This window comes from Lates calcarifer, linkage group LG15, assembly GCF_001640805.2.
Source record: "Lates calcarifer isolate ASB-BC8 linkage group LG15, TLL_Latcal_v3, whole genome shotgun sequence".
Lineage (NCBI taxonomy): Eukaryota > Metazoa > Chordata > Actinopteri > Centropomidae > Lates > Lates calcarifer.
In genome coordinates, this window is record NC_066847.1 from 14020755 (window position 1) to 14037662 (window position 16908).

The window sequence follows — 16908 nt, forward strand, 5'->3', positions numbered from 1 at the left end:
GTTAGCCTAAGTCCAGTTCAGATAGGAGTAATTACCTAACTGCACCATGACTCAGCTCTGCCTTTCATCTGTTGTAGAAATGTTCAGGACAACTGCTGCTTACGCTCCCTCTACATCGATTTTAAGAAGGACCTGGGCTGGAGGTGGATCCATGAGCCAAAGGGATACGAGGCAAACTTCTGTGCCGGGGCGTGTCCATATCTGTGGAGTGCCGACACCCAGCATTCAAAGGTAGTGTATGAGGGATGGGGTCAAAGGTTAAACAGTCTAAGGTCAATAATTTGAGTGTGTTTTTAGTTACATCATGGTATGGCTGTAATTCTTGTGTTCCAGGTGTTAGGTCTGTATAACACCATAAACCCTGAAGCATCAGCATCTCCCTGCTGCGTCTCCCAGGACCTGGAGCCCCTCACCATTCTCTATTACATCGGCAAGACCCCTAAAATAGAGCAGCTCTCCAATATGAAGGTCAAGTCCTGCAAGTGCAGCTAGAAGCCAACACAAACAACACACACACATGCATACAGTGGACATACATTCAGTCAAACCACAACTGTACTTTTTCCTGCACTACTATAATTGCAGCAGTGTTTTCACACAGGCACAGTCAGCAGTGGTGTGTTAGAGAACAGAGGTACAGAACAGTTCAGTGCACGCACAACATACACAACCAGTGCTGTCATGACACCAAAAACTTGACTTTGATACCAGTGCTAAGTGGCAGAAGTACAGTGTTGGACTGCAATATTTGGTGTAGGTTCACTCTTTCTTATATTGAGACTTTGATGATGAACACGAGTCCATGTCACAGTCTATTGTGTAATGCTTGATTTTCTAAGCATCAGGAGCTGTTGGTGATCTCACATCAACAGGTAGCTTTTTATACCCATTACAGCTTCTTTTCCTGGTGGAGAACCAGTGTTGTTTGGTGCTGCACAAGTGTGAATGACACTGAGAACAAACAAAATAAACTGTAGGTTGCAAAAAGGAGTGCTCCTGCATTGACAATCATGCAATAATACATATTTCCCCGTATGACATTTATGTGTAACAGAGGGTTTTAGATGTTAATCATTGCTGTGTTTGAGTGAAATAATTCATCCTGATAACTTCATGACATTATCAGCCAGTTAACATAATCAACCAAGCAACACCCAGTGCCAGTCCAATGCCTTAAGATGCAGTACCATTACTGGCCACTAGATACTGTTTTAAAAACATCTGACTGGTTTGAAATTTATACTAACGGTAGATCTCAACTGATGAATCTGACAGTTTGAGTACAGTGCAGTCATCAGCTGAACTAACCAAAAAAAACTGGTGACTTAGAGAAAGTTTTCTGTTTGTTTGTGATATAGGATTTTAAAGTTGATAGAGTTTTAAAGTTGGTGACAGCTCTGGTTATTGTTTGAGTTTCCTGCAGATTCCAGTGCACATGTTTGCACTGAGGTGAAATTTGAGCTAGCAGAAGATATTAGAAAATGATTGTAAATAAATCTAGCAGTGGTATCAAAGCCATGCCAAAAGGTGGATTATTGTGACCCCACTTCACATATACAGTATGCTTTACATACATACAGCACATACACATGCAATCACACAGATATGGCTTTGTACAGGTAGACTATATCTTTTGGCATTTTGAAGGCCCTGTCAACATGCACCACCTCACACACTTGTCACACCGAGACACGAGAGTAAGGCAAACACTGGAAGTATAAGTGATAAGTGTCTATATGTGAAATAAGTCATGAAAATAACACAGCCCCACCCCAACACCCACCCACCACTTTACTGCTCTCTCCCCTGCCTCACCCTTCCCTCCAGTCTTCACAGTCGCACCATGTCCTCCTTTCTGTCTTTGTCTTTGTTTTGTATCCTTTGTCATTTTCTTAATATTTCCATTCCACTCTATTTAACACAGTCATGGTTATGGTTTAGCCCCCCCACCCCCCAGATTTGGACCCAGGTAGAGAAGTGGATAACATCAATCTCATACTGTGATATGTTGAAAAATTATAATGCATGAAAAAGCCACAAAAAGAGAAAACTAATGCATCACATGGAAGCTCCTTAAAGGATCCTTCTGGTTTATTGTGACAATGCTCTTATTTTTGTAGAATGCCATCAATGCTGTTTAATATTAGAAAGAGAGAACTCATTCTGAATCACAAGAATCCATATTTACTTAAAATCCAACTGTGGGACATAAAGTACAACAGTTGTGAGCTTCACTCCATTTGTCCTGTTTAAAAAAGCTAAAAGTAAAATCATCACATTTATATGTTTAGCAGCATTTAACAAACCTCATTTCCCATAAGCACGAGGAATCTGCTGGTTAAACATGCTGCTGGTCAGAAAACAAGTCAGCTGTACCTTTATCAGCCACCATCAAATAATTTAGTGTCAGGATTATGTGTTCAGCGTGAACAAGGACCAGTCAACTGATCGCTTCAGATTGAATACTGAAATCTGAGCCAAATTCAAACAATAGTGAAAAAAGTGACTGAATAGTCCAGTGTTGTTGGAACCGGGAGAAAACTACAAACATTAGACTAATTTTGTAATAAACCAGAATAATCCCCTTAATGTTATGAAGATACAGATTCTCACTGTGAAGAGACGCGTCCTTCATGTCACATTTACTGTGCACTGGCTGATGAGCGGTGTCATTTCCTGCACTCAGCACAGCCACAGATTCAGTCCACAGCAGCTGAGAGGTGTGTGTTCAGAGGGAGGAGATGTGCCCTGTTGGTAAGTGATGATGGAGCTATGCTTGGGGGAGACACTGTTGGAGGTTAGTGTGATGAAAGATTACAAATGGTATTAATGAAGAGTAGATAAGCGCTTTAGTAAATTTATCCAACCAGCAGCCGCAACCAGCTGTAGCTCTGTAGCAGTGTTCAGTAGACTCATCAGTGTGTCGTCTTGCTGCCAACAGAAAACTTTGATTTCATCTGCAAACCTGCAAAAGCTGTCTGTCAGTCATTATCTTTTGTTTCTTTCATAAAAACAAATTGCACTGATGCTGTTTGAAATTTTCTATTTTAAAATACTTAGTTTTCTTAGTTAGTCTGAACCCCCACTTTATTAAAGTGTTGATGTAGGTGACCTGATCCCAGCCCCTGTGGGCGTTTAGTGCCAGTGGACTTACTGAATAGCAGGAAATAAAGAGAGCTAGGCACCAACTCTGTCATGATAGAGCTGTTATTTTTTATGTGTATTTGTTGTTGTTTTGATGATGATGATGATGTTATTGTGACTGACTATGCTGTATTGTAACGCAGTATTGTTATGGTGCTCTAGTGGTAAATAAATTATTTAAGTTTCAAGGGAACTGAGTGTGTGTCTGTCTGCAGTGTCTGCAGCGTGTCTTCCTGTCCTCTCTGGAAATTTTAAGTCCTCCTACACTTGTTGTGTCCTGACTGTGGAAAACCACAAAGACAAATAAGAGGCTCATGTTTCCATCATTTGTGTAATGCAATCATTCCTCATAACACGATCCATGATCAAAGGAGGATACTTCAGAAACACAAAACAACACATCACAACACATCACAACAACAGCACAAAACACACAACACAATGCAACACTACACTACACAACAACACAGCACAACAACACATAACATAACACAACAACACAACACTACACGTTGCAATCCAACACAACAACACCTAACACAACACATCGCAACCCAACAAAACACAACATACAACGCAACCCAACAAAACACAACACACAACGCAACACAACACAACACACACAACATATTGCAACACAAGATGGTTTGCATTCTCATACTAGCCCTAGCTTGATTTTCAGAATTTGCCTAAAGCTTTAAGAGACCCCCTCCTAATGTGTTCTCAGTGGAAGTGATGGAGGACAGAATCCACAGTCCTCCGTCTATGCAACTACAAATTCCACAGTTTAGTTAATGAGACTTCCGTGTTCTGAATTAGACATATCAGTCTAACTCATCAGAATCAGAATCGGTTTTATTGGCCATGTATGTTGTTTGTTTCTGGCTGTTGGTGTCTCTCTAACAGAAATACGTATAAAAGTAAAAAAATAAAATAGAATAAAATAAATATACAATATACATGCTATATACAACATAGATGTAATGTACAGTGTGTATCACAATGATTTCAGCTATTAGTGAAGGTAGTGGCTTGGGGAAAGAAGCTGCTCATCCTCATCAGCTGTGGCAGGGGATACTAACACACGTTGATTGGTGGTTTCCAGTTTATTTCCACCTGAAATTACTCCACATACGGGTCAGGCTCAAGCAGCTTACATCAAGACGAACTGATGAAGCCAGACAGGACAATAATGGTTACAAGAAAACATGATTTATACACCATATATCCATTGAAAATCTCCACACTAGTTTGTGTCCCCACCACCTGTGAAACTGAACCTCTTCTCCTTTAAGATGACTCACTGGAACTCCACAGAACCTAAATAATCTAAAAATTTAAAGGCAGATAAATCATGTTGGGGGGCTTTTACTGCTAACGATACCATGATACAGACAGTATGAGAGAGATACGATGCGTGGTGTCAGGAGAAATGGGAGTGAGAGCAGCATTAACAGCATGTGGGAGGTTTTTGTCAGCTCTGGAATGAGGCTTTCCACCAGAAAATCTGTGTGGCGATAAATGAAGACCGTGTGGTCCCAGTTCTGTGTGGTTTCTGTCCAGGGGAGATGACCAGAGGAGAGCCTGGCGCTGGCTCCCAGTCATAATCTGGACCTCCACAAATTCTAATTCAGCATCTCAGTTGAAAAGTATTGAAGTGTGTCATTATCTGGGTCATTGGCGATTTGGTTGAGCAGAGCAGAGCTGGAATACACACTGATGATATATCACCCTTTTACCAGTCAGTCAGTCACATGACCAAATGTTTTAACTTTTCTTCTGTAAGAAATATGACTCCAGCCTACAGTTATATTAGATGTTAGATATTGTACATACAGTCATAGCCCATGCTAACTTTGTGTACTTATTGTTTTCATTCAGTTAGAGCTGCTTTCATTATTAATATGTTTTTTTAAATGTTAACAAGAGATCAGGCAGAAAGGAATAGTTTGAATTTACTGAAGAAAACTGATGCAGGCTACAGAAGTGAGTCATGCAGTGACACTATCAGTGGTCATCACAACATGAGAGTCAGTGAAGTGTGTGCAGTTCCCCTCCTCTGGATCCTGCTCCAATTATCTGCAGGAAACAAGATGGCATCTTAAACGCTTCAAGGAAGTCTTTCATCTGAGAACAACAGGGGCTCACACAACTGCAGAACTCATTGACTGAAGGCACCAGGCCACTTGCTTATTTCAGGGTTAAATATTGTGCTTAAGATTTGGATAATTTAGAATATAGTTATATAATAATCTGCATTTAATGATAAATTTGAAAGCCAGGCAATTTCCAGAGGTTTGAGGATAAAACACTGACAGGACAAGGCAGTTAAAAGGTGTAAATGAAATATGAAAAGTCAAACTCATAACAAAAGAAAACCATCTTACAAAGATCTGCTTTTAATAGATCATATTGTGTGTATAATGGATTAGAAGGAAATCCCTCTGGTTAAGGTGAGAGTGACAGTGATGCCAGAAGCTAACATTAACCTCAACACCTCTGTTACAGGGGAACTTCACCAATCTGACACCTTGGCATGTGTCTCCAGGTGTTGGGGAGAACTACTGCACATGTGAACACAGTGCCACACAACCTTTAGTTTGTCCTTTTGTCTGCAAGTGATGTCCCTTGAGTCAGCATTGGTTTGGTCTGCAAGCTAAAAGTTTAAAAGCCATTTCACTGAATCAACAGAGGGAAGCATAATTTTATTCAGTGTTATTGGTGTAGCATTGAAGTGTGGGACTCATCAAACTCATTCATATGATTTGTATTAAAAGATAATGAACAAAAATCATGTGTGTATAAATGAGGATAAACTGAACAGTACATGTTTCATGCTGTGATGTGTTAATCTGTTTCTCCTGAGCAGCTTGTAATGTACATACTCCAGACTTCCTTCTGGATTTCAGCTGGGTTGAAAACCATCCAAAGTGAGCTGATGAATATTTAGACTTTTGGGGCACTGGTTACTAAAATATCAGGGAATATAGTTTTAATGTGCTGTCATGGTTTCACTTACTTAAAGACACACTCCCTAATTTTATTCTGACCAAATTCCTAAATGTGCCCTCAGCTCTCTGATGTGGTACAGAGAAGTGGAGGTCTGTGGCAGACAGAGATGAGCTGCCACAGGACAACTGGAACTGATCACGGAATCTAACTGGTTGACTTTGGCTTGAATCTTGAATACAATCAGATTCCTGACGCTGGTGGAACATTTCTTCAGTATCTGTCCTGCACATATAGGTACCACAAGTGTGAAGTAAGAGGGTGAGGTAAAGTGCTGTTGAATGTTGCTCAGAGGCTGTGAAGGGCCCTCTGTCCTGGGCCCCGCAGCAGCCAGTTCCTGTGAGAGGCCTGGGAGTCTGCAGCAGGGGAGAGTGTAGATTTTCAGGGTGAAAGAGCTCACTGGAGACTCATTGGAGATTTCAGTTACTCAGCTGCAGCTGCCGGCGCACAATAACACAAAATCAGAAAGAGGTACTCAAACTGTGACATCAGCAGTCAGCAACGCACTGGCTCCTATCAGCAGAGAAAATCTCAGAGGCTGGGTCACTGACAGAAAGTACATGTCTAACCACGTAATGTGTGTTTGTGTGTTTGGATGCTCACAGCCAAAGCATTCCTCTGACAGCAATTTGACCGAACTTGATACCATCTCGGTCTGGTTCAGTGTGCCTGCCCACCCTACCTCTGACTTCCCCCGCCCCGTGCGGCAGCAGTAATAGCCCACAAGACAGAGTGTCGTATTGCGTCTGTAATTACACAGGAAAGCGAGCTCTCTTTGAGCTCTGGATTAGCAACTCTCTTTGTATTTCACTCAGGGGTGGGGGTGGGGGTGTATTGCAACAAGCTCAGTACAAAGTGAGTTTTTTCCCTCTTCTTTCTCTTCTCAGCTGCCTTCCTCTAAAGTCTTGGAGATACACGCTAGAGAAAAAGACAGGAAGGCAGCCCCAGAGCCCCAGACATTCGATCCCTCCAGTGCCTGCCCGTCTGTCTGTCTGACATTTAAGTCAAGCTCACTTTATTGTATTGAGTCTCAACACAAACACACTTTGAGATTAAGTACCCTTATAGTTAAGAGAAAAAGAGAACAGAAGAATAAGAATCAACGGCATGTAAATGTCTGCTTCTGGGTGACACTAAAAATAGATCTGTGACATGGAGTGAAAATGGTCCATCCATCCACTATCTATACCTGCTTGTCTTTAAGGGTGGAGAGGGGCTGGAGCCCTGGGGTACACACAGAGACAGACAAACCACTCACAATCACACTCACCAGTTAACCTAACTTGCATTTCTGTCTGGCTCTGGACTGTGAGGAAACCAGAGCAACCTGTGGGGAGAACTCCACACAGAAAGAACCCTACTGGCTGGCAGCATTGGGTGGCTTCATTGTGAAGCAGCCATTGGAAATGTCTTTGTGCCACAAACATTAGTGCTGCTATTGTTCAGGAAAAAACACACCTGAACACCACGAATGAATATCTTGGGCACTTTTGTCTGTGTATGCAGAAGGGACACAACTTGCAACAGAGGTCTGTGACAGGAAGCTCACCTTGGTAAAAGTGTATCATGTGTCAGTGGATGAGGTTCAAATCTGACCTGGCCCCTTTGCTGTATGTCATCCCCTCTCTGCCTTTCCGGTCTATCACTCAGTCTATCACTGGGCACTAATGCCCCAAAATACATTATATGAGAAAGACAGTATTGTGTCTTGTGTTTAAACTTCAGAATGAAAAATGCTCCCAGGAGGGCAGCATCTTTGTTCACCTTGAATGCTACACTATAGGAAGCCATGCAGAACCTCTTCATTCATCCATGAACCCTCTGCACTGTAGCTGTTCCAACATTCAGTATAATTTAGTGTAGGTAAACACTATCTTACTCGTTTTACTTATTAAATCTATTCAGGGTTTACAAAAGTACGCAGGGAGTACAGCTCTGGTCCTCAGTTCTCTGTTTACATGAACTTAATGAAGAGAAGAGATGGACAGTTAAGAATATAAATATAAAAATAAATATAAATAATATAAATAAGAAAACGCTTCTCTTTTTTTAAATGTTATTTGTAATCATATTTTCATTACTGGTGTTTTATTATTTTATTTTTTACCTCATGCCAAGATGAATAAACTTCTAAGCAGGCATCACATGTCAGAGTGTACAGATAGGTGGTTATACATGGCTGTATAGGTGATCCTGTACATGACCATATACACTCAGTGTCTAACTGATTAAACTTTGTAGTTTGTGGTACTATTGAACTGCACTATATCATACATGGGTCTTTCTCATTATTGTTTGACTTCGACTGGACATCTGCATTCATCACAGTGACTGTGAAGTAACAAGGTGACTGCTCCATGTGTCTGCACGTTCTGAGGTTCTCTGTCATGGGAAAACATCAGTATCGGAAATACTATGTCAGTACTCAGTGCTCTGCACTATAATGATGTTTATAGTGACCTGATCAAGGCATGGGCATGTGTTTGTTTAAAGCACGGATATCTATAGAAAACTGTATTATGAGCCAGGCTCCTCTCTCAAATCTGAGCTTATCTTAACCATATACATTTCTCAGAGCTCCAGGTCTGCAGTTCTTGTGCCAGTGCATGAGAGGGCGTGCATGTGCATGTGCATCTGATAGTGCTTCTGCTTGAGGTTATCTCACATCATCTGCCCACCCAGCCTCCACCTCTCCCTCCAACCCCTGATCTTTTATGAACACCCTATACTCATTAGTCAAATACGCATAAGCTCTTGACAGTGGGTAAACCTTATATGAATATGTGACTGTAGAAATAATATGGTCAATAATCCCTTACTGAAAAAACTATGTGGTCACTGTGGCAATAAAAATTAGCTATGCAATGACAAATGAATGTTCTTACTCAAAGCCTTGCATAGCTGCACATTTTGTCCACCAGCCTACCATAAGCGCACCAGAGGCCTATCCTCACCCTCCAGCCTCTGCCATCCCATTCCTGCGCCTCTGCTAGATAAGCCTTACATCACATCAGCAAACGTTTCACCCCGTACGAACACCCTGCAAACAATATTAAAGTTTTCAGTGGCAACATTCCATGTTTCTCTGTCAATCTTCATGTTTGTGGGGTTTCACCAGTAGTTAGTCTTTTGTTTAATCTGCGGCAGTTTAGATCAGATACCTCTGCCTCAGTTGCCTTTTTGCCTGATCCCTCTCACTCTTCTCCCCTTTCGAGTCTTCCCCACCAGTCTGCTATGGGGAATACTCAAGCATATTATTGAAGTGCGATTGTGTTCTTCATGAGGTGCCTCATCTGGGTGGTTTTTAGGCAATACTTCATCTTCACCGATCGCACATGCCTGGTAAATTCCATATATCTGACCCTTATCCCGTTTAATTTTCAGGTCTACTGGAGTCACTGCCAGCCCAATCCCAATGTCCGTCTTCTCGAGGGGCTAGCTGCTTTAGTTAGGAAACTATTATTATATTGAGATTCAACCAGATCTGTACATAGAAGGTTTCACTTCTTCACTTAAATCATTTGATTTTTGGGTCATTTAAGGAACGTTTCACGCTTCACTAATATTTCCCCAGAAACCTGTCCAGATACGTCCTTTCTTAATTATCGCATTATGTCTGCCATTTCAAGCCTCACTATGGTTGTGCCATGCTTGCTGGGATCCAATTTATGTTAAATGTTTTGATACCTTTATCCTAGCCTTTACTAACCCAATTTCAGTGCTATTAAAAGGAATCTCAATATACTCCACTTCAGCACCTATAGGCACCCATCCACACTCTGCATAATATGACATCTGTTCTAAAGAGGATCTGTTTTCCCCATAACAATGTATTTTAGAATAGGTGTTGCAACCTCAGCTGCAATCCAAAGAATATTTCAGCCTCTCTCCAGCTGCTGGTCCTTTTCAGCTTATGGTTCCTGCATATGGCTAGATTTTGCCTCAGTTCCAGCTGCTTAGCGTTCTCCAAACTTCATGTAAGTCATGCATACACTGGTGACTGTGTTACAGACTTACTGATTTCTGCTCATGTTTTCATTTTCCCTGCATCATTACTGGCAATTCCCCTGCACTAAAGGCTAGTGATTCCCTCTGCTCCAAGTAACTGACGCCCTATTACACTCCAAATTTTTCATCTATCCTGCTTAAAGAGGGTCTGTTTTTTCCTATATTGTTCTATGCAGTGTATTCCTTTTAGCGTTCTATGGCTTTTTTGAATCCGTAATTTTACTTCTTCAAATTCTTTCAGTCCTGACAGAGGTATCTCCTTTCTTAGCATTTCACTTCAATCACTTAGTTTTATATGAAACATTCTAAAGCACATCCAGACTCCACCTCAGTTTTGGCTGCTCAGCTAGCTTTGTAGGCTGATCACATGTGAGTCTTGCATATACTGGTGGTGGTGGTGGTGTCACAAATATTCTCCCTGCTCCATTGCATGCTCTCCATCTCACTGTTGTATTTCCCGCATTATGGCCTTTTCCCTGCATTAGTGCATTTTCCTGCGTTCCTGTTGCATTTCCCACATTATGGCTTTCTCCCTGCTTTTTCCCGCATCACTCCTGCATTCCCTGCACAAGTTCTCATTGCATTTCTCCCGCATCACTCCTGTATTTCCGGCATCCCTGTTGCATTCCCACATTATGGGCCTTCTTCCGGCATTATTGCATTTTCCTGCATCCCTGTTACATTCCTGCATTATGACACTCTCCCTTTTGCTTTCTTTCCTATGATTTAGGCTGCACATCAGGTACAGTACACGTTGCTTTGGGAGGGGGGGTCTCTGTGCATCAAGAGCACAGGCCACGCCTTACTGCTCTCTGTTGCAATCTTTTTCCTGAGTCTATTCTTCTGGCATCAGTTTATTCCTCTTCATTCCTCTTCCTTCTCACTCTCTTTTGTTCTCCTATTACTGATTGAAATGATACTTCAGTCAGGGAGACTATCCCCCCAGTACACGTCATCTGAGTTTCCCATTATTGCTAAGCTTCCCCTACTCACTTCAATCACCACCCATTCAATCACCACCTTTCACAATCACTTGCACGCATCAGGTACCATTCCCCACTCTCATGACCTTTGACCTCTTTATTTTCACTAGCTCCATTTCCCTAATAGCTGGCCTTTCTTCCTAGTGTTGCTACCACTCCTTCCTCTTTACCCTACCATGGTAACTGCTTTATATGTGCAGATCTAAATTTTTGCTCTTCCCCCCATTTAGCACAATGTGTCAGGTATGGTTTACCTTTATTTTTGGGGGGTAGTTTCCTATATATCGGAAGCACCACTTACATTTGAATGCTTCCCATGGTGATCTACTCCCTGGGTCTAAGCACCATTCATAAATACTCATAAATACTCTCTGTCACTGTCCACCACCAGAAAACATCTGTACCACTACATCACATTTTACACACATTTACATAATCTGTTAACTCTCAGTTTAAAACTAACAGTTCAGATTGATGTGTATATGCTGCGTGTTGACAGACAAATGAAGCTTTACTCTTGAAATAAGATTAATTATTCTGATTTCAGCATTTTTGTTTGTTTGTTTGCCTTGTTATGGTCTGTACAACAGTGGTCATACTGTTACTGCTGTATATTTACTATCAAAACACCTGGCTGTTATTTCAACTGATAGCCTCACCAGTTTTTTTTTTTTTTTTTTTTTTTGGTTTTGATTGTAATGTATTGTGTATTTGTTTCTTATGCTAAAACAATATAAGAACAGTAAAACATTAATTTAAAGCTGACTGTAAATAAACCAGGGTTAGGGTTAGGTTCATATTTGTGGATGCAAAGACAGATGATAGATGCATTTTGAAATGCTCCAAGTTGTTAGTATTTTTTTTGTTTATTGTACAGTGAGCAACTAGTGCATTTAGTGCAAAGAGAGAACTGTGTAGATGTGGTGTGGGTGGGCCATGGGAGAGAGGTTTAGCCCGGGGCTGAATATAATCAACAATATGTCTGTGTGTGCGTGTGTATGAGAGAGAGCAAGCGAGAGAGTGTGTGTGTATGTGTGAGGACAGGGATGAGAACATGTAGATTGAGTAACCACTATTCCAAGTTGTTTCAGTGACCCTGTACAGCATTAGAGCTGTGTGTGTAAAATCCCATGATGAGACCGGAATATAATGCACTGGGGGGGGGGCAGTTACACTGGGCATTATATACTATTAACTCTGATAATAGTGATCTGGTATTGTCATTATGTGGAGGGGGCCAGCACATTCACAGCCAACCACCATATGCTTTTAACTCTTAGTTTACACCAAGCTGCACTGAGCAACAGCTCTGCTCAAATTAGAAACACATTTTCAGTTTGTGGTCAGACCACATCAGTACACAGGTTCAGATAAGCCAGCCAAGCTGTCTGCACATGGAGAGTGCACACACGCACAGCAGGTTAGCTGTTGTTTCCACACCGAGGAGGTAACCTCTGAGGATGAGCTGCAGAAACCTGTGGGCTTTTATAGGATGGCAACATGCAAAATGTGCTCCCCAACACATTTGGATGCATATATATGACAAAATGATATAGGCTCAAAGGTTGACTCACCAGGTGAGTTTAACCACATCGTCACCACTTTTAAAAGAAGAAAAACACAGTCTTCCTCCCTCAAATGAAAAATTATATTCATAAGGAATAAAAGACAGTCTTAGTCAATTCAACACTCAGAGGTTCTACAGATACAGCCTTACTTGGTCTGGTATGGTTTACGGACACTAATGTTAGCTAGTCTGGCAAACTTCACATGATTAGATACCCTGTTAATGTGTGACTGTCATGACTGAGTCAGTTTGCCTTGATAGCACAGTGTGTTAGAGTCACAAACAGCCATTTAGAGGGTTTGACGACAAGAAAAGACAGCAGAGACGTGTTCGCTGTCAGTCAGTCCTGTAAAAGTTACAATGCCTCCCTTTAAACAAACCATTTTACTCTCAGTTGATGTTACTATAGCTTTATGTTATAGCCATTTGTTTGAATTCTTTCAGTTTACAGTGAGAGAGTGTATGGTGATTTATCAGTTTGGCATATTGCATAGCTCTAAAATATAAAACTCAGTTAAGTTGTTACTGAACCTTGACAGAGTTAAAACACTTTTCCACTGGAACTGGACTTTAAACAGTTACAGCATTCATCTAACACTGATTCAAATCATTAGGTTTTTATAGAGTGTCATCTTTAACTTTCCCTTGCTGTTCTGGACATACCAGAATTTTAAGCTCAGTAATTGGGTTTCCTGATATGTATCTTGGGAATTGTTGTCAGCCTCGTACACTTTCACGTCCACGGATGTGCCTTAATTCTGATGCTGTTGTTCATCTTGTGTACTGACTACACTGACAGAGGTTCATGTCTATTCAAGCCTTAAAGTGCTCTAATTGTCATTTAACATTGTCTTTGTAGAAAATGAACTGGAATTTTCCCCCCACACCCAAAAGAATTCAGCTGGCTTCAGATGCTACACAAAAACCTGAAGGAATAACCAACTGTAACACACTGGATGTGGACATTCTGCCTGACATATTGAAGACAATTGTTTTCCAGGTGGTATTATTTTGTTGCAGAACTGCCACATTTTGCTAAGGCTAAGCAGTCATGTATGAAGAAATTTGACAGCAGATCAGTTTTACAAAGTAAAGTTGGGAGTGTAGCTGTAGCTCAGAGGACAGAGAGAGCAGGGTGAGGAGCAGCAGTCAGTGAGACAGGAGCTGTGGAAAGACAGTGTGCTGGGGAATATGACATGGCTGAATGGAAACTCCACGAAGCTGCTGTCTCTCCTGCTCACGTGCTTCTACTTCACCAACACACACTGCAGCTCTGCTCTGCTGCTCTCTGCCTGGCCCCCCTCTCTCTTACTCTCACACACGTTTGTACTTCTGCTTTTGTGAGGACACTCACCAACATAATGCATCCCCTTAGCACCCAATGCTGGTCCTCACAAAGATAGTCATACAAGAACATACACCTTTTCAAGCAAATGACTTTGCCAGGGTTCCTGGATGCCTGTGCAAACATCTGGGGCTGTAGTAACTCAGGACTCAGAACACAGTCATAGTCCTACACATAGTATTATGTTTTACACAGTCACATTACAGGGCTGGGAATTTCCCAGAGTTTTATGGATTTTTTTATTTTTTATTTATTTTTTATTTTTTTGGTGGGGTGGTTGACAGGGAGACAGGGTACGGAGAAGAGAGGCGGTGCTCTGCCTGGTCAGCAGCAGTGGAGAACTTTCTCAGGGTCCATGTCTTGCTCAACTGCGTTTGGAGGGCTGATTCTGATTTTTTTTTTCTTCTACTTCTTTTTTAGATTAATTATCTGTTTGTGAGCATAAGATATCAGCTGGGGATGTTAGGGGATGCTTCAGTGACCCCTGGGCCACCAGACACCCAGAAGGTGTTATGTATTTAGAAGTGGTCTGCAAAGTGCTGACCTGCATAGACTGCACATTTATAGAAAAGAAATTAATATTTGCGTTGAATTAAGGGCCCTATGGTGTAGTTAGCATCTGGGCACAGAGTAACATTGTTCCTCTACACTGTAAACCCAGATTTTGATTCTAATTAAACTTCAGAGTGATCATTACTTAAACTTTTATGTTTTGTAAAAAACGTTTAAACAACATTAGTTGATTGTACTATTGAAAGATTCATTGCAATAATCATGTTTAGTAGAGATAACTTGCTATGTTAAGTTTTATAAGAAAGGGGGGGGGCCTAATTCAAAAACGTCGCTGGTCACATCACAAGGCCAGCGCAACGGTCGGTAGCAGTGCTTGCACGGAGGTTAACACTGACTCGACGGAAAGAGCACAAGAAGCTACAGCAGACAGCAGCTTTACTGGAGGCCTTGAACGGTTAGTATGTAAATAAGTTGTATAAGGCTGCACTTTGCCGAATTGTTTTGTAAATTTGTCAAAAAAACAGTATGTAAAATAAGTAGCCTAGTTATCTTTGTGGGAACTTTTAACAGATAATTTGTTGGCGCTGTTTTTTCTGTCGCATTTTAATATACTATTTGAACCTGTGCATGGTGTTAATACATGCTTATTGCTAGCTAATGTCTAGCTAATAGTGTCAGCTGAATGTTAAAGTTAGCTTAGTGTTAACAGTCTGAGGACAGCTCGAATACTGGCGATTTTGCGCGGCTATAATTTATATTTCCGACATTTCATGCGGTAGAAAAGCGGTTCAACCGCTGTCGGGGGCTAAAGGATTGTAGCAGGCGCTGTCTGTGGAGGTGTTTATGTTGTGGAGGCCGTGAGCTGCACGCATTGATCCACTGACCTCTCCGTGCGCACTCTGTTTCCCCCTTTCACTCTCTCTCCACACACGCTTGTTTAGATGCCAGTTTTATGTGTAACACACGTCATTTCGGTTCTATTACCATTTTGTTTTTTTACAGCGACATTGTTGAGCTGAGTTGTTGAGCTGAAAGTTTTCTTGTTTTCTTGTTTTGAGGCCCGCAAAGACTTGGTTGATGAAATGCAGAAGAGAACACCAAGTGGACCTCTTGTGAAACAGAAGATGGATCAGACGTTTGCTCTGAGAAGAAAAGAGGTAGTAAATGGACTGTACTTATATAGCGCTTTTCTAGTCTTTTCGACCACTCAAAGCGCTTTACACTACAGATCACATTCACCCCATTCACACACATTCACACACCGATGTGACACACACATCGGAGGCAATTTGGGGTTCAGTATCTTGCCCAAGGATACTTCGGCATGCAGACTGGAGGAGCCGGGAATCGAACCACCGACCTTCTGATTGGTGGACAACTGCTCTACCTCCTAAGCCACAGCCGCCCCTCAAGTTGGAACTCGCCATAAGCACGATGGTGAAACGCTGGCCTGCCCTCTTCAAGTCAAGTCAAGTCAAATTTTATTTATATAGCGCCAATTCACAACAGAAGTTATCTCGAGACGCTGTATCTCTTCACTGAAGATCAGGCATGTTCACGAAAGAGAAGATAACTAATGACTATCTTTCTACTATATAATGTGTCTAGATGTATATTTCTCTTGTGCTCTTTAAGGAAAACATTGATATTTTTAATTTGGGGCATGCTGTTACACATTTAAACATCAGCATTTCAAATCATACAAAAAGGACATTAATGGGTGTTTTTCCAGCTCTACTTTGCAGATGGCTTGCCTTGTATAGCTCAGTTGATCTCAGTTGTTTGGTTTTTTTACTCTCTGTATTTTTCAGGTGTTCATGGAGTTCAGCAGGATTGTGGGAAAGAACTTCAAACAGGAATTCTATGAGAGCATCGAGTACAGTCCAGCACAGTCCTTGTCTCCTTGAGTCATTTCGTTCCAAGAGAGGGAATGTTGGACAGTTGTTAACACAGATTTCACAACAGGTCCATACACATTATGTGTTTGGCATTGTTCTTTACAGGTTCTCTGTTGGCTGTGTAATTCAGTTCCTTATAGATCATTAGCTTTCTTATTATAGGTCATTATTTGTTTTTTTATTTTAGCTATCTAACTTGTTATTCTGTTTAATTCCCAAAAGACTACAAACCCAACTGTGATCCGGACACAGGTGTTCAGAGGGCTTCCAATCATCCTGGGGGACAACCCCACAAACTTCTTCAAAGCAGGCTTTGTAAGTAAGCTCTTGCTTTCTTTTAATTTTGACACTCTTACAGTATATTGATTAAAGTTTTTTTTTTTTTCAAATGAGAAGTCTAATGTAATGATTGTTCTCTTCTGCTATTCTTTAGCAAGGAAT

The 16908-nt window shown here is 41.3% G+C and overlaps 1 protein-coding gene across 1 annotated transcript in view; it reads left to right on the forward strand.

Moving 5' to 3' along the window:
- Positions 1-3332, forward strand: part of tgfb2 (transforming growth factor, beta 2) — a 45338-nt gene extending 42006 nt beyond the window's left edge. Inside the window, exons 6-7 of the mRNA XM_018680725.2 lie at positions 78-231; positions 334-3332. Coding sequence (XP_018536241.1) covers positions 78-231; positions 334-492 — 313 coding nt within the window. The 3' untranslated portion in view covers positions 493-3332. The remainder of the gene's footprint in view (positions 1-77; positions 232-333) is intronic.
- The last annotated feature ends 13576 nt before the right edge of the window (positions 3333-16908 follow it).